The sequence below is a fragment of the Labrus mixtus genome, chromosome 7 (genome assembly GCF_963584025.1).
Source record: "Labrus mixtus chromosome 7, fLabMix1.1, whole genome shotgun sequence".
NCBI lineage: Eukaryota > Metazoa > Chordata > Actinopteri > Labriformes > Labridae > Labrus > Labrus mixtus.
Window position 1 is genome coordinate 16,407,397 of NC_083618.1, and position 18,673 is coordinate 16,426,069.

The 18,673-nt window shown below is 38.2% G+C and overlaps 1 protein-coding gene across 2 annotated transcripts in view; it reads right to left on the bottom strand.

Moving 5' to 3' along the window:
* The window catches only part of necab3 (N-terminal EF-hand calcium binding protein 3), a 45,291-nt gene extending 26,777 nt beyond the window's left edge, over nt 1-18,514 (bottom strand). For both annotated transcript variants that reach the window (XM_061043296.1, XM_061043295.1), the window contains exons 1-2: nt 18,196-18,514; nt 9,860-9,884 (exon numbers count right to left, since the gene is read on the bottom strand). In XM_061043296.1, the coding sequence (XP_060899279.1) occupies nt 9,860-9,884; nt 18,196-18,324 (154 nt within the window). In that variant the 5' untranslated portion in view covers nt 18,325-18,514. The remainder of the gene's footprint in view (nt 1-9,859; nt 9,885-18,195) is intronic.
* Nucleotides 18,515-18,673: the final 159 nt, after the last annotated feature.

Here is an 18,673-nt window from a genome sequence, read left to right on the forward strand (position 1 = left end):
AACAGAGAACACAGCTTGTTGTGACAGACAATGCACACAAAAAAAATCAATAGCACAAGATAAATAGCTTGGCTGTCATCTGCAAAGGAGTGTTCCTCCATGAGCCTTCTATCAATCTGTCTCCTGGCACTGATCGCTTAGATCAGTCAGCAATTAGACCGCCAGAGAGAAACTGTGAGATGTTTAAATCCTCTTAAAAGAGTCCAAACTAACAGATAGATTGGTGTCTGTGGAGAATGTTTCTGAGCCACAACAGACCCAAAAATATATTCAATAAAGTTGGGAATTCAATCTGCGGATGTGGAGGAGAGAGACAGGACCCAAGATTGCAAACAGACAGATGAACATCAAATATTTGTTGAATCAGGCAAACAACCAACTGAGACAAGCAGAAACCGTCCATCCATGTCTATTGTGCACTCATAACAACTATCAGCCATCATTTTAAACCCTCAGAGTGCAGAACGACTGTTAGCTTTTCAACCCCATTGACTACTCCGAGCAAATAACAACCTTGTCTACACAAAGACAAGGTCAAACGAGAGCCATGGTGTTCCAGTTGGCTGACTCAGCAAAAGATGAAAGAACTCAAGGGCAAGCTTGAGGACCATCTGTTCAGCTGGAGCCTCTTCAATATCATCATCATCATCATCATCATCATCATCATCATCATCGTCATCACCTCTGACCAGAATGTGTAATATGCTGCAGAGACAGTGTGTTGCTCTCATCACTTTGGCCTACTTTCTCTCTTTTTCAGAAAGTCTGTTTGTCTGCCTAAACTACATAATTTCTCATTCTCTAAAAGGATTACTACTACAATAGGAATTATAGAAAAGCATTTAAGACTCGAAGGAAAGTCATTTACTTGTGGCAAATCTATCGGGGTTGTCACAACACCAGAATTTCAAACTTTTCATACCTCTATAATTAACATAATAAATGATCTCCATTTCATCCTTATCAGTTGCTAAGGTTGCTAACCTATTCACTGTTTGTTGATGTCAAAGCACTTTGTAAACCTGTGTTCTTACAGGTGCTATAGAAATAGCCTAGTTATTATTTTTGTATCATTATTGCGTATAGCACTTTTAAAATCTAGCATTGCTAAAAGGGATGTAGAGCGTTTCAGTCATGCTGCATAAGACCCTCTTCAACACCTCAAACGTACACAATTCATTCATCTGTGAACAACTTTGTACTTTGGGGGATCAAAATGTATAGATTTAAGAAAATCTCTGAGGCTTATTGGACCATATCCCAAGGCAAATCAACAAATGATAACCCTTTAGCTATCATCAGACAACCACAATAATAGCCTTCAACCACTTCCCAGCTAACATAAACAAAAGCTGAGAAGTTACACCTTGTAAACACTTAAAAACAGAAATATTGGCATTCATCCATTCACTACTGAATGGTAATATAGGTAGTGTCACAATGCTGTTAGCTGTTGTCACATGGGCTAGCATTTAATTACTACCTAGCCAACTTTCACAAAAGCTAGAAAGTTACACCTTTAATGTTAAATACTATCAAACAGTAATGTTAAAATTCAGCCACTTCCTTCCAAATGATAATATTTGATCACAAATGGCTAAATGCTGTTAGCTGTACACAGTAGGCCTAATGGTCTAATGTTAGCATTTAACCACTTCCTAGCTGACATAAACAAAGTTTGGAAGTTACATCTTTGCTATTATACCTGTTACAGCTATTAAACAGTATTATTAGCATTCACCCACTTTCTCTTAAATAGTAAGTTGCTAAATGTTAACTGCTGCATGATGCTAACAGGCTAATGGATTATCAAATATGTTGTTTTAAGATTAAACATGGTCCGATGTCCCTGCCATCTGTTCTAGGCATGGCTAATGTTCCATCCACAAGCCTTTGTCTTCTCTCACAGTGTAGACTTTGGAAGGAGTCCTATATTTGGGGTGCCAAACGAGACAGACAGCAGCTCTGCTCAGAAGTGACACTCTTGATAATCTGTTTGATGGACTAATGATGAATTGGCAGACTCTTCTATTCACTTTGGCAGATCTGGGTTAAATGTCTCCCTTGTGAAAGAAGGTGACCGCATTAAACTTACAAGCCTGTTCCCCTTTATGGTTCTCTTCTTAAATTATTACAGATAAGGATAATAAGAAATAAAATGGGTTTATCGATAAAAGAAAAAAAACACCTTGGGGCAGCAGTAGGTCAGTCTGTAGAGACTTGGGTTGGGAACCGGAGGGTCACCGGTTCAAGTCCCGGTGCGGACCGAATATGGAAGTTGGTCTGCGGCTGTGTGCCGCTCCGTCACTCTGGCTTCTCTCCATTAGTGCATGTCCATAGGATCCTGTTTCTGCATGTGTGTATATTTCAGCCTATGTGTGTGTTCATGACTTACAGAGTGTAAAAACAGATCAGTAAAGTAAATCTTAATCACTCAATATGTGCCATGCATAGCCTTCATAAATATAGAGAAATCATAAATGGGTCATTCTGACTACACTACAAATTCCAAACCGTGCAAATGAAAAAAGGTCTTGTGAACATTACGGTCAAAACATGGAAAAGCCATCATTTGAAATATTTATCTCATTAACATAAAGTGCTAACCCTGTCTTAAATCTCAACCAGGTCTTTCCAGGATGATGGTGCCAGATGGTATTGAAAGATTAGCGACAGGTGGGAAGATTAAGTGTTTATATAATACCTGTGAGCCTCTCCCTAAATTCCAATGGATGCTTCCTATGTTATAACACAAGCATCTGTTAATTACTTGAGGATGAGAGGGTGGGATGGGACAATAAAGGAATTCAGGCAAACTTGACAACATTGTTCTGTCAAGTGTCCTTCTACAGTGATGTTCATCATTTATGATGTGCTACACAGCTGTATTATTAATCACTCCACGTGTTAAGATTGTGCTGCTCTGCACTGATTTGTTGCCTTAGAATAGAGTTTCTTCACTTTGGGGTCAGGGACCTAGTGAGGATGCCTGACGAGTTCAAATGGTTGACAAAATGTATTTTCTCTAACCATACGGCTAAGTATTTTTCAATCTCTGAATGTCCTACCACTGATATCTGAGTGATGTGTATTTTAACCTTGCATCAACACGGTACAGCAACCACTGAATCAGTATTTTCCAACACACTGAAATGAAGGTCATCAAACCATCACTCATTAGTGTTCCATTAAAAATTGTGAGCAATTTCATTTTTCAGCTTTCATTAGCTCAAAATCATCCTCTTTACAGTCTTATTGAAGCTGCTGCAGTGTTCGTCGTTTACTAACGAGATTCCCAACCGAAATGCCAGCTGATGCCTTTAAATGAATACATTATTCATTCATGGCCTACTGACATACAAGAAACACACATGGGTGCTCTAAGTAGATCATGGATTCTAAGAACACTCATAGCGTACTCACATCGTTATGAACACAACGTATGACAGATTGCTCATGCTGTGTTTCAGGTAGTACAAAGCTATTTCTGTTTCAGTTTTCATTGGAATAAATTAATTATATTCTGGAAATCAATCACAACCTGCATAATGAAGTTTGTTGACTTGTTTTGTTTTATAAAAGTATCAGTTTAAAAACAATCAATAAACATTAGTACATTTTGTTCACAGCAAATTAGACTCAACACATTCTATTTAATGGGTTATCATTTTTTACATTACTGCATGTGATGACAACTTTCAAAATAGGCATTTGCATCCATAAGGTTATGAGTGGCTACAAGGGACAAAAAGGTGACAAGGCACAAAGAAAACAATATATTCTTTGAACAAAACATTTAGTCTGTCCAAAACGCTACAGCCTCTGAAAAAGAAAGGAAAACAAAGCATCGAAAACTTCAAACATAATGCCATGGTGACAAGGTATCATAATAAGACACAGCTCATCTGATCTTTGAAGCAATCTGTCTGCAAACCTGTTTGATACGAAAATAATAAACCAACAATGTGATGAACACATCTTTGTGAGAATATTCTCAGCATCACATGAGGAAAGGGCACAATATTACAGTACTACATGATATCCTCCCTTAAATGACAAAAAAATATATACATAAATATGAAGCTTTTATACAGCACATTGATGCACAGGAAATTCCATTATGAAAGCAAAAGCTATGAATCATGGTGATGGTTGAGTCAAATGTAATATGCATAAATTGTTTTTTAATACTCGGCCTAAAAAAGCCACAGAGTGATTTAAAGGTGCATTTCCAAAGAAAGTCTTAAGCCTGCATGCTTATTATTCAACAAAGAAACAATACAGTACAAAATGGTAAGGGTTACAGTACAGCCTGACATAAAACAAAATGGTATGGTAAGGTCTGGTACGGCATGACACGATACACACAGGACACACAGGTGTGTTACACTAAAATGTGGTTATATAAAACACTGCAAGGTATCATGGTTGCACAGAATGGTTTACAATTTATTTTAAAAATCTCAATGGTCCAAACAAATCACTCAGAGTAAACAAGAACCAAAAGAGCAAGAGAGAAAGTCCTGCAAAGTAGGACACAAAGTAGGCCGCTCTCAAATCTCTCCAAAGTCCCATCGCAGCCTCTCCTTTGTGGTTTATAAATTCCCTCGAATGCATCACAGCTTCAAGAAGCATCCAAGTATTACGAAGAGGGTCTTGTTTCTTTAAGGTAAACTATATGTACCGCCAAATCATTTCTTATTCTGGTATTCTTAGCATCTGTGCTTCACTTCAAAGTCTTCCACGAGACCATCTGTGAGAAAAAATCTGTGATATAAGCTGCCTTTTAGCTCTCACATCCTGATTTAAGTCTGAATGCTGCTTTGAAACTGCATATACTATGACTTTATGATTCTCCAACCCAGTAATTGTCTGAAGCACACTGGTTTTCCCACCTTGTCGGAGCAGATGTCAGCAAGAGAGCGGGGTTCATTAAAATCCTTCATACTGGTTTTTATCTGTGGGAAATCTGGAAAGAGACGATTTAACATTTTCCTGCTAAATGTGTAATTTAGGTGGTATAGATTTTTAAACAGACGAGACTCATTAAGGTCCTTTTGCGCTGTAAAGATTTTAAACATGGTGGGTGATCTGTGACTGTTTCTCCAATTAGGCTGTGACACAGTTGTTGTTATGAAAGAAGGTCAATTACCCTCAGGATTTCACTAACGTTAAAAAGTCTGCCTTACACAATAAAAACATAAAACTACGAGGACATTGAGCTAGAACTGCAAGTACCTTGAATTCTCACTCTCCTTTCAGCTCTTCACCGGTCTCCAATGTTTTCTGAGCCATATACTGTATGGAGCAGTTATTATTAAGGCTTCAATACTTATAGTCATTAACTTTGTGTGTCTAGATTTTTAGGGATTTTTTTGACATCATTTTAATATTTTGAAATGTTATTTGCAGTCATACAGTATATATTTTTTGGGGGGCAATGTGCCTTCATGACAGCTGACAAGAGACAGGAAATGTTGGGAGGAGAGAGTGGGATGACGTACAGCAAAGGGCCAAGATCAGATTCGACCACACGGCTGCTGTGATGAGGACCCTGTACATGGGGCGCAGGGGCATAACCGCTAGTCGGCGCCCCTTCATAGTAATTTTGAGTGTCTTTCTAGCTGTCACTTTGTGGTAATTTTTGTATCCGTTGGGTTGTTTTGTGCATCATTTTGGCTATTTTATTTTCTCCTTTTTTGGTAGCTGTGTGTCATAGTGGTAAGCTCATGTCTATTTTTGGGCTGTTTTGAGTCTATTTTTGGACTTTTTGTATTCTCCTCAGCATGCTCGTTATAAGTGTCTGTGATTTATGTGTCTTTCATCGTCTGACTGCTTGGGATGCTGTTGGTCCAACAGTTAGGTGGCACTTCATATACGGGCAGGTCTGACCTTTCCCATGTGTCATTCCCCACTCTCTCCCCTGGTTTCCTGCTGTCCTGTCCTTTAGGCAAAAAAGTCCAAAAATAAATCTTAAAAAAAAAAAGTCCATCTGCCCAACAAGAAATGTTACGATTCACACAAGAGGGAGGATAAAGAATTCTAAAAGAAGTCTAGCTGTGAGTGACCCATTTGAACAAACAACAGTAATTTGACCCATTTATGATATAAAGCATATATTGGTGCAGATTTCATGTGTACGCCAAAATAGTCCTTAAGTGCTACAGTTGAAACCAACACAAAGAGCTTTCTCTATCGCACAAGTGATAGAGTTTAAAATTCAGTAAGTGGCCCTTGTTAGATATCTTGAAATAAAGATGTGTTTCATCATGTAACACATTTTACTGTTTAAGTCCTCATCTTTATATTGTTTATGTTTCTATCTACAGTCACACTCCAGGGGTGTTTATTACTAATGATAAAGACCAGTGAGCGTAGAGCAGTGTGTTATCTTGGTTTCTTCCTTTTATATTAACACCTCCTTCCCCTCTCCCCACCATCCCTTCTCCATAACTGCTTCAGTGATGACAGCCATCTCAGCAGAGCTCATTACCATAAAAATCTCACAGTAAATGTATTTGGCTGGAAGCCACAGAACAATTCATCACGTCCAAGGCTACTCGTGTTGGAGGTTAAGAGCTGTTGAGAAGTAATTGCTGTTTGGAGGTTTGGTGATTGCTGCCGCTGTAGATGTGACAACTTCCTGCTGTAGCCCACTCCATTTTGGATTTGCTTTGGCAACATATTTCATCTGTTGTTAGAACGACATAAATATGTTTTTGGGGCAGCCACAGCAGCAGAGGGAAGGAGGAGAGTTATTATTACGTATTATTTAAATCTCATGTGTAAAGAAATGTGTCAAGCAGATATTGCACTTGGGACATGACATGTGACTACATGAAAATATATATTTGTTTCCAGCTCTATATTTCCCACTTCATTTTATTGTCACACTATTCAAAACTTACAGTAACCCAACAAATGGAGTTATATGTGCTAGATCTTTTTGTCTTTTGTTTAATTACTTTGGTAAGATGTAATCTGGTTTTATTAAATTAGAAAAAAAAAATTAATCAAATGAAGTGAAACAGTCAGTGGTCCAATTAAAGCTGAGATTTCCTCTGAATTAAATTAACATTTAAACACTTCTGATGTTAAATCAAGTTGAGTTCCAGCTCCATTAAACTGCTGTTTGTTTTTTGTTCTCATTAAGGAGCTTTAATTGAAAGGAGTATATCTGCTTGATTAGATCTTTCCATTTGTCTTTTTGTCACCAATTTCCTCTGGTCCATTGTGGGCTTTCTTCTGGTAGTGTTTTGTTGGAGAGAGGACTAATTGGATATATACAGTTTGTAGATATTTAGCTGATACTGGGGTATCTGGTCGTAAGAAACTTCTGTTTTAGTTCTCAGAACAGGACCCTGCCTCTACTGTATTTCTTGTTTATGTAATGCAAGCATTGGCAACGATTGGAGTTCTTAGAGACTACACTTAAGTTTAACCTGATTGGTCAAACACATGATCCAATTAAGTACAGGCAACTGCCATCTTGGGCACAAGCTCAGGGTGGTAGCCTCAAAACTTGGACATAGCAATGTATTTTGCAAAATGTTCATTCATATTTTTGGAGTAGTGGGCATAACAAAAGGATTGCAATGAACCATGCAAGTATGGGATAAATTGGCACCATTATGGCAGGATAGCTTCAACACAGAAAGAAGTCGATCTGAAACAATGACAGTCTTCTGGTGTTAGTCTCACAGAAAAAAAATAATAATAATGTATTTTCGATATCAATAGTACCTCATTTAGTTTGCAATTCAGCCACATACAAAAGAGACGTGGCTCTTCATTTTAAGAAAACGTATATTCTCTGAATCAGTAACACAACAAATACTGCATAACCTCTAGTTCAGTCATATTTCCTGGACCTTGTTTAAAGCTGGAGATGAAGTCACGACAATCACTCAAAAAAAATTGATGCGACAGCTCAAGAAAAAGTGGGTACAACGGAGAAAAGTAATTTCAACACAACTCCCAAAATGAATTTTATAGCATAGACTGTTTATATATAGCAGTGCAAGAGAATCCAGAGGGTATTGAGACAAATTGTTACTTCAAAAAACCCATTTGATTCTTTTGTTTGATTGCCAAACCAGCAGAACCCTCAAGGACTTTTGTACAATAAGGGACATCTTACAGATTTATGGTTTGTCACATAGGACAAGAAAGGCCAAATCAAAATATTTGCTGAAACCTTTAGAAAACCCAACAGTATCAGTTCAGGAATGTAAAGTTTTGCCACTCTATTGTTTAAGAATTGACCCTTTCCATAAACACATACCATTATCTGTAGTATATACATTATGTATGTTGATACTCATTACATTGGTAAAAACCAAACAATTCACTTTTATTCATCTCATGTTTTCATGATAAATTGTATACAATTTCATATTAAATGTCACTCTATTGAGAATTGGTCATTTATAGAATCAAACTGATGGCCAAAGCTCTGAATTTGTAATAAGCATGGACCATACATGAGAATGACATAGTGCCAAATCCCCTTAAAATGTCATTCTCTATGGTAGCCAGAAGGGGTCAGCAGCACTCGTTGCAAATGAAGTCTGATTATGAAAGTCTTTAAGAAAAAGTCCCTAATTCTTTATGGATTTATATCCTTGGTAAACACTGTCCAAATGATGTCATGGTCCCAGTCGCTACAGTATAGATTCAAGTCTTCCTCAACACAGGATGATGTTGATTATATATGAATCTTTTTAGACTCGGAGGTGAGGTCCACTTTTTTTTACACAGTCTATGTATATGACCACCAAGTAGCAAAAGTCTGTCGTAAAGCCGACTGTATCACTATGACTGTTGGTATGAGCTGTTTATAAGCCAACCAATCATACTGTAATATAACATGATTAGACACAGAATACCACTGGTCTGTTCCAACATGGTGAGTGTTCACACAGACCAAAACTACTATCCAAATAAATATATAACAGTAACTGTGAGTTGAAAAATGGAAACCGTAAAAAATGGTATTGGAACATCTCTACATATGGCTATCCAATTTATCCTCAATTTCAACAGTCGTGTAAAAATATGGCAAATTTATGATACGATACAATACGACACATCATGAAACCATATACTTTATTGTTTCCCCAGAAATTGCTTTTAGACTGGAGTAACCAGATTAAAAAACCTCTTTGGTGACTGACCATTTTAGACTTAAGGCTTTATAAGGGTTTCAGAAAAAAAAAGACAATAGGTGGCCTTGGTGCTATGCGTCAAATACAACCTATGGTCTTAAATGGATGTGACTTCTTTGATGTTTTAGGACCAGTTTTGTATAATTTTGACAACCAATATTTGTCTCTCAAGATAGTCAACACAAGCAAAATGTGTGAGATTCCTGAAATACTGTGCATGCCAGTTTCTGAAAGCAAGTATTGGCGCATCAGTGTGTTAACATTTATGAAGGTTACTCTAAAACATAACCCCCAAAATTTTAGGTTACCTTGTTTGCTTTCGCTAATAAAGCCATATTATAAGTGATTCACTGTTATAAAGAGTTGGCTCTGCCCTGCATTAACGTGACTCACATTAATTTGTAAATAACACCAAGTCGTCTGTGTTGACGCCGACAGAGAGGTGATTCATTTTGTGTGACATGTTCTTTCAGTCGTGGCAATAATCCAGGATCTTAACATCATTTTAATTGGGTGAGGGAAGTTGTTGAAGCACGAAAAAGAAAGGCGCTTCCCTTCAAGAGGCATTCATGCAAATCTGTTCATTCTCCCACCCTGGTTGTCTGAGGCATAATAACATTGAAGAGAATGTGAGGAAACAGCAAGCATGCTTTGTGCCACACAAGTCATCATGCTATGTACAATTTACTTACCGTTTTTGTCTGCTCTGCGGAAAATCTGGAGGAAAAAAAGAGAGGGAGGGGTTAATAAGTATTACCTAAAGACCATCATCAGTAAAATGATTCTTCTTATAAGGAGGAACATATTTTTAAGCAGGACTGAAATCTGTTAAAAGCACAAAGGATGTTTACTACTGCTGTACAGAGCTCAATGATTTTTCTGCACGAACAAGGACATTCACAAAGGCTGTTACACTCTGAGTCATGTTTGACTTAACGTTTTGTAGCATGTCAGCAATGAATTAGGTTAAATAACAATCACTTATCAAGCAAACAGAAATTTAAGAAGAATCATATGGTCACTGAGTACCTCAAAGACACTCAATAGTCATTATCATGCAGGTGCTTTAGTCGGTAGATCAGGTCTCATGTGACAACTTCAAAGACGGAAATTATTATGGAACGAGAAAAAAAAAACGCTTTTTGTATGGATGTGCACATTGTTTTTTTTTTCTTTGATTTTTTCAGTGTATTTTTGTTTTGTTTTTATTCTCTTGAGTATTTTCTTTTCCAGAATTACAAATGTCTATATCCAATATATGTCATATTCAACGAGGAATCTTGTATTACCATCATCTCTCGCACGCTTAGACAGAAAAAGGTTTTTGTGATTCTCACAAGAATTCAAATAAACAACAAACAGAAAAGCCATGGCAACAAGCTGAGGATAATCAATGCTGTTGAGTGCATCACGGCAGGAAAATGAGACCAGCTGATCTCCATGAATTAAATGTTTTATCATATCAAAATAAAATATAAAAGAATTACAAATGAGAAGAAGTACAAAGTACAAATAGGATATATAACACCAGGGACAAAAATTGTATAAAAATAATTGATCGGAAACTCAACACAAGGTAGCTGTCATCTTGCAGCTATCTTCATTCGCAAGTTCATCTAACCAAAGCTCATAATCACACTGGACTGTTAATTTTTCAAGTGCAATCTGAGTGCTCACGCTGTACTTGTTAAATCACGATGGAGCTTTGAAGACTTTCAATAAAGTTTATTTAGAAAACTCCCATGGATGGAAGTTGAAGGCATATCTATGTATATTTCATTTGTCTCGTGTAAAACGCAAATATCAACACCGTCAGAAACGCCCTCGCTCTCTAACATGAACACACACTCAGAAGTTAGGACAAACACAAGCTAGCTTGCAAGCTAAATCATAGAAAATATTCCCTGGCAGATGGAGTTTAGCTGCGATTTCCTGCTGATGTTTCTCTCGTTTATATCTTTCATGATAGGAGGGGTAAGACAGGAACACATGCTGTTGTCATGTTGTTGTTTTTCCACAGTCTGCCAATATGCGCAGGCACAACCAGGAAATAAACGCCTTGAAGTTGGGGAACAGGCTAGTGGCTTTGCTCTCCCTGTTCAAGTTTGTGCAGTCATGTGACCAAAATTCCACCAACCAGTCAGGAGCAGCAGAACGGTAATGTCTAGCTGTTGTTTTTTTTTAAACAAAAAAATCTCATCCTGCTAACAGTCAAATGTATCATTCATCAAGTTTCTTTTCTGTGGAAATTTAAGAAAGGAATGTTACTGCAGAGCACTTTAACTGACTTTGTCTGGCACCTACCCCCATCAAAAATAACTATAAAGAAAAAATCTAATTGGGTTAATAGCATAACATGGCCGAGTCAGAGATCCAAGGCCATGCCGCCATGCCACTCATTTACAAGCACTCTTTATAATACAGAGTCATTGTTGATGTTACTCCTGTGCCTGTCTTGTTATGAGTAGCCTCTTCTGTGAAAAAAGCCTACCTAAGCTACTTCTGCTGCCAGCTGCTGTTGCGGCTGCTATTTGCTGGCAGGTCGCCGTGGCTGCATTGAAACTTATGAATACAACACAGCATTATTCCATTTAAACAGATTAATGCGTATGTTGGTTTGTTGCTGTCAAAAGTTTTTCTTACATGTGAATACATACAACACCGAACAGTCATATAAGGTCTGACTCATTCATACCACTCGAATACCAATGTCACCTATAAGAAGGCCAATGACAACCAGTGGAGGCTGCAACACTGGAGTCAGTTTGAATGAATAAGGGAGAAATGGACGAAAAACATACTTATCACCAAAATGTTTTAAATTGAACATTTGTTTCACTGAGCTGTTTTCATATGGTGCTGTTCAGGTACTTTTTGGTAAGGTTGTGTACAACATCTAAATCCATACCAGCCAATACATGCAGTCAATGATCTGTTCTTCCGTGCTCAAACTGACAGACAGAGTGGTCATCATTATTCAGACTGGTGTGGACCTGGCCAAGATTAATTGCCTGAAATACTTGTCTTCTATTGAATGATGAAAATACTATTTTTTAACACAGGCTTAAAAAATTCAAAACCACTGCAAGCTGTTTGATTCACCTTTGCTTCCAGGCAGAAAATAACAAAGTCGTTTCACACACATAAGCTGAAATCATCTGTACAGTGAATAAAACTAGAAAAAGCCATTTCATGGCTGCCATAAACAAAACACAAGGCTGTACAATATGTCTTTCATGGCTGACCATGTGAGTGCTTCTTGTCAGCTGCAGACAGCTGGAAACAGTGGCTGCCTGCTGGTTTACAAAGGAAAATTCAAGTTCCCAATTCCATACAAGACATCAACACCAAAAATAGTTTTAAAAGACTAATCGAAAAGGACAAAATCTGTACACTACATCCACTCATAAAGGTTTTTTCATAAAGTTCTCAGTGTAACCGTAATCATTAAACCACTCCTGTGGACTGAAAAAAGGGAATGCATGTAAATAAATGTAACAATCCAATTATCCACTACATTGTTTGATTGTCTGTACACACGTCGCAATGGCGGTATGTCAGCACAAAACTGAAGTAGCTTTTGTAAATCAAATACATGTTTTCAGTTGATTGTTTTGATGACAATCACACACTCAACATATGGACGTCACATACATACTCCATTATAAATAACAGTCTCCTTGTAGCAACAGAACACGAACTGTATGACATTTTTGTTGAGGGACAAAACTATAAAACAAGATTATAAGAATGATTGTATCTTCTGAGCATGACATATGTATGTCTCAAGTTGTAAAAAAATAGGGAAATAAAAGTATAGATACAAGATACAAGTATAGATCTGCAACTTTTAAAAACTACATTTAGTTTCTACATGTTCTTCTCAATTTAAACATTTAAAGCTTCTTTATGGAACTTTTGTTTTTTGCTGATTTTGGCGACTCCTGTTGACAAATAAACACACCTTTATTGTTATCTTTTTTTTGCTGATCTTGTCTTTTACCTATGTTACAGTGTTTATGGACATATACAACTCATCCAGCTTTCTTTTAACTCTCATCTTTGCTGTGGAAAATGTAAACATGTAAACTAAAAGTCCTCTCGTGTGACACCGACAGCACTGCAATATTTACAAGCATTGAACTTACAATATAGAAATTATCAATTTTTCATCAAAGATGATCTTATTTGCTGTTGTAGGCTGTGTCACACTGAGGCATCAGTATTAATTTTTTTTTTTTTTAAGATTTATTTTTGGGCTTTTTATGCCTTTAATGGAGAGATAGGACAGTGGATAGAGTCGGAAATCAGGGAGAGAGAGTGGGGAATGACATGCGGGAAGGAGGCCACAGGTGGGATGTGAACCCGGGCCGACCGCTTGGGGCTACAGCCTCCATACATGGGGCGCGCGCACTGACCACTGCGCCACCAGCGCCCCAAGGCATCAGTATTCATTTAAATCTGTTTCGAGTTTGATTGAAATGTAATCTGTTGTACTGTATGGATTATCCTCCCTTCTCCTGTTGTCTACATTGTTAGGCAGCATTTAAGACTTTTATGCTCATCAGTTGTGACCCACAGGTTATTAACAACAGCAGAATCCGCCCTCTCAATTTCATTTTCCGTAGGTCAACATGCTCGGGTTGTGCACTTCTGCTCTCCGTCTCTGTATGCGTCTGTCTCCCAGCAGCTTCAGTCCGGACTAATAACGAGCTCAAACCACTCCACAACTCACTCCGTGCTCTATTTTTGATGCATCTGTCTGAACTCGAGGCTGGAAATTACTGCCTGTGTTACCTGGTTAAAGCGATGCCTGGTGCACAGAGTAAATATACCCCTATTATGCTTTCATACATAAATGCATGCATTTATATTCTACCTGCTTAAGTTGCTGCATACAGTAAATCTCTTCCCCTTGCAGTCAGTCTGTATTTTTCACCCTCTGGCTCTGTTACCGATCTAAGCAGCATTCTTCCTCCCCATATGCTTGATTCAAGAATAGAGTTCTCTTTAACTTGTTTGTTGTTAATCTGTGTCTTTAGGCTCTACAGTGTCAGGAGGCCATGATGCATCATTTACAGCAAACCAGGAAAAGGTCAGACCTGCTCCCCAGAGCGCTGCTGTTCTCATGTCATAGTGGCAGGTGTTAAGACAGTGGGATCTCTCAGACTCTGCCGACACACACACAACGCTGTGCAGAGGCTTTTTTTTTTTAAATTTTATCGAGGTTTAGCCCAGGGGCTAATGATCAAATATTGTTAGCTATATTGTGCATTATATGTAACAACACACTCAAGTCATGATACGATATGTATCACAAAAAACGGGGCTGTGATACAGTTATATCATGATTTTCTATGATCTTAAAATATAAAAAAATCACATTGAAGTCAGATATGAATACAAAATATTTTCATTTATCTGACAGTACAATTTTTAAAAATACTATTTCTTTTTTTCCTTTATTAATAAAGGTTATACTTAATAATTTTGTAGTATTATAATAACTAATAAAACAAGGAATATTTTTCCCTACAAAAAGTGACACTCATTATTTTCAAACTAATCCTGAATCAAATAAACACATGTATAGCACAAAAAAATTACATTGTTAGTAGGGGGTGTTTCTGCTGGAAATATCGAATGATGAAATCGAGAGACAGACTGATTACCTTAGAATGTATTCAGCCGAGGTCAGACAACAGCAACAGAACACACACGGCTGATAACAGTCTTTCTGTTCTGTTCTGTTCTGTTAGCAGGTACAGCCTACAAATTCATTTCCATTTGGATACACTTCTAATAGGCTAGAAAGGTGACATTACCTTTGTAAATGTCAGACATATAAATGTCAGTCTTAGCAAACATTGTTTCCTTTTCAGCTCACAGCATACCCTTGCCTCCTATCAAATATAGCTCTGCTGCTATGAGATGTCTTACACATATGTAATACAGCTACTCAGTCCTTAAAGAAGAATTACCCTAAGATGGTAGAGAGATTTAGAGATTTTTCTAGTTCTTGAAAAGTTTGGCCATTACAACAAGCTCTAATGTGTTATTTCCATAGACTGTAAATATTAATGGATGAAGCGTGAGTGACATCACCCATCTGTTTCTGCAGGGGGCTTTGGAAGCCCATCGATGGAGGTCGCCATGCTGGAAATACTGTCTCACCCTAACTTTCAGTCAACCTAAGGACAGGATAAGAGCTGGAGCTGACGCAGGTTTTAAGCCTCTTGACAAACCGTTACATCACGCTAGCCCATCAGTCTTTTCTCTCCCTGTGCAGCGTGTGCCGATAGAGACATGAGCTAATCAGGCCAATTTTGCTTTTTTGAACCAGGCTGTAAACATGTTAATTTCTGCTGTAAAAATGGGCTTGAATTTCTGTGTATGTAACTTCCAGTGCTTCTGCAGACACTTGACAAACTGCAGGATTTTGCACTTCTGCATTGGCTTCATTTTTCAACACCAGAGGTTGCCGCTTGGTTATCTCCAAGGCTGTCTGTATGGTCCTGTATAGTTCACTTTACCCTTTATATTCTACGTGTAAATGCCTCCTATTATATTTGTATTTTTCTTATCTATTGTGTTTGATTTTTTTTTGTACTAGCTACTTGTCTTTGTGCTGCTGCAAAGACAGTATTTCCCCTCTGCGGATCAATAAAGTATCATCTTATCTTATCTTAAGCGCCCTCTGCTGGCCAAAAAGGAAAGCTGCAATATATGTTTGTCTAATTGGTTTAAATTGTCCTTTATTTGTATTCATTTTGAATTGTATCTTGAGGTATCATTCCAGCCCTAATGTGGCTGCCTGCTTTTCCTTTCTCTACATTTCCTGAAGATGTACATTTCAGAGATGTACATTTCGCACGTGTTTTCAACATTTTTTGCCCTTTCGGTTTTCTTACGTGCTGTTTTTTTTGTTTGTTTCTCCAGGGAAGATGAACATCAGGAGAGGGAGAACAGAGTAAGAAAATGTAAATGTAGTGCTGGTGATCAAGAAAACCTGATTCATAACAAAGACATTAAAAAGGAAGAAACAAGCGTTACAGCACATGCAAACTAGCATCATTATTTCCCCAGCCTTTGAACAGGACATTGCTTTATGTCTCACTCTGAGAATGTGGGTCAAATAGTGTAAATCCCTGCACATCTTCTAAAATTGACTTGATCAACCTTTATTGGAAAAAATAGACAATACAGAGCTGCTATTGATGTATTGATTTTAAAGAGTATGTTCCTGTTGCATGCAACAGTTTTACAAAACACTGGTCTAATAAGCCCAAAGACACAACCCTCTTCTCCAGTACATACCTCCATCTACTCACCAAATCTATACTGTGTGTGTGTGTGTTATTCATATCTCCAGTAGTCTATTGGAAACCAATGTTTACCACCGCAAAAAAATCAAATTCACTGGCACTACTTCCAAAATTCAATCAGCAATGATCCGCTTTGCAACTTTTACTCGAGGCAATATTTCTACCTGTTTGTAGTAGGCTGACTGGTTGACCTAATTAGCTTACTTCACATCTTGGAACTATTGGAAAAACCACAACAGCAGCATTAGACAGCTCTTCCTTCTTTGATTAAAAAAAATGCTACAACTCCTTTAATGTTGATCCTAAAGCGGATCACTGAAAAACCTACACAGAGATCCCAAAGTCTGAAATAAGATCTCCAATATCTGCACATTGCCGTTCCCTCGATAACAGTGAACATATAATTATGTGAAAAGAGACAATGAGCAGACAAGCGTATCAATCAAAACCATGTCCTCCTCTGGCTGTAGAGTATCAAGTGTTTCTATCAACCCTGTTATGTCCTACACAGGTTGTTTTAGACTTACCAAACAGAATGATGTTTCCAACATTGAGCAGTGTGAGCCTGTTAGTGTGTTTGTGCTCCATCGACAGAAAAAACTCAAGGTTGAAAAGTGAATGTGGAGATACTCGTTTTGCTGTTGTAGCCTTTTCGGGGGCACAGATACAGTGACAATACTGCAATATATGAGGAATGTGTCCTTATTTAGACAAGACTGTCTGTGTGCCGCGTTGGAGTGAGGGTAGACGGAGAGCTGTCATTTTGTGAGAGCTCAGTTGTCGGACACATTTGGCCTACTAACATGCAACGTGACAGTATGTGATGGCTGGGTAATTACTGTACTGATGGATTCCAGTGCAGTGCTGCAGCAGTCGGAGTTTGTGTCTCTGTGATTTTTTGTTGTTATTGTTGTTATTAATGTGAGTTACACAGGGAGACGCAGCAGCAAATTAACAAATCAAAGGTATGAAAAACATACACCATTCCATATCCACTTCAATCTAAGTCATTTTTGTCAATACGCTTAATTTTTTTTTGTTGGGTGGTGGTGGGGGGGGGAAGCTTAGCATGTAATGTTGAATAAAGCTTTTCAAGAGATTATTGGTGTTTGTATAAGTGTGTGTGTGTGCCAAAATGACAAAATGAGGAGAAAGAACACCCAGCAGCACCTAAATCCATCTGACTGTGAGAGCTTAACATTTCATGCAGAGGCAGCAGCTGCAGCTCTTCCTATTCCTCTGACATACACACATACACACACACACACACACACACACACACACATACACACACACACACACACACACACACACACACACACACACACACACACACACACACACACATTCACAAAGTGTGCCAGCGGTTGTGTGATGTTAGAAAATATGACAAAACATCTGTTCAAAAATGTCTTCACTTTTATAGAATTTGCACAAAATAAACTGACAAAACAGAGAAAATTAAAACTCAATTAAACTATGGCTACTGCAGAATAATCAGACATTTTCCACCTTCCATGTTTATGTTTTGATGGAGCATGTGTTGACTTTTTTGTTTTAACTACACAATCCAAATAATACGCTAAAATAAAAAAAATAAAAAATAAAAACAGTATAGCTTTGTAGCTGTAACAATTTGATGCATTAGCTACAACCCCTTTGCACAGTGATTTATGGGTAAAAGAAAAAGTCGGTCCACTCACATCATGAAAGATACTAAGCCCCTGTCCGGCGCTGTGCAGCGGCTGCTGCTGCTGCTGCTGCTGAGCCCGGAGATGCTTCTGCTTGGCGGACTGCAGGCACATAGTGATCATCTCCGTACAAGCCAGCATCTTTGATCTCGTCCAGACACACCTCAGATCAGATGGGTAAACTGTAGACGGGGAAGAGGTGGAAGCTAAAGTATCGCTGGAGGTCTGGAGGAGGTGAAGACTGCAGGTGAGACACGGAGAGGAGGTGAAGTCGAGCGAGAAGAAGGCAGGCGGGGACTCGGAGAGATGCTCTGTAACTTTGTGTTGTTGTGCTGCTGATGCTGCTGAGGAAGAGCTGCCCGCCCCTCCTTGCCGGAGCCGCTGTGATTGGCTCGTTTATCTGAGCTCTGCACCTGGATCAAGATCTCTGTGATCTTCACTAAGACCAGAAAGTCTCCCTATAATCGGATATCACTTTTTAAACCTGAAT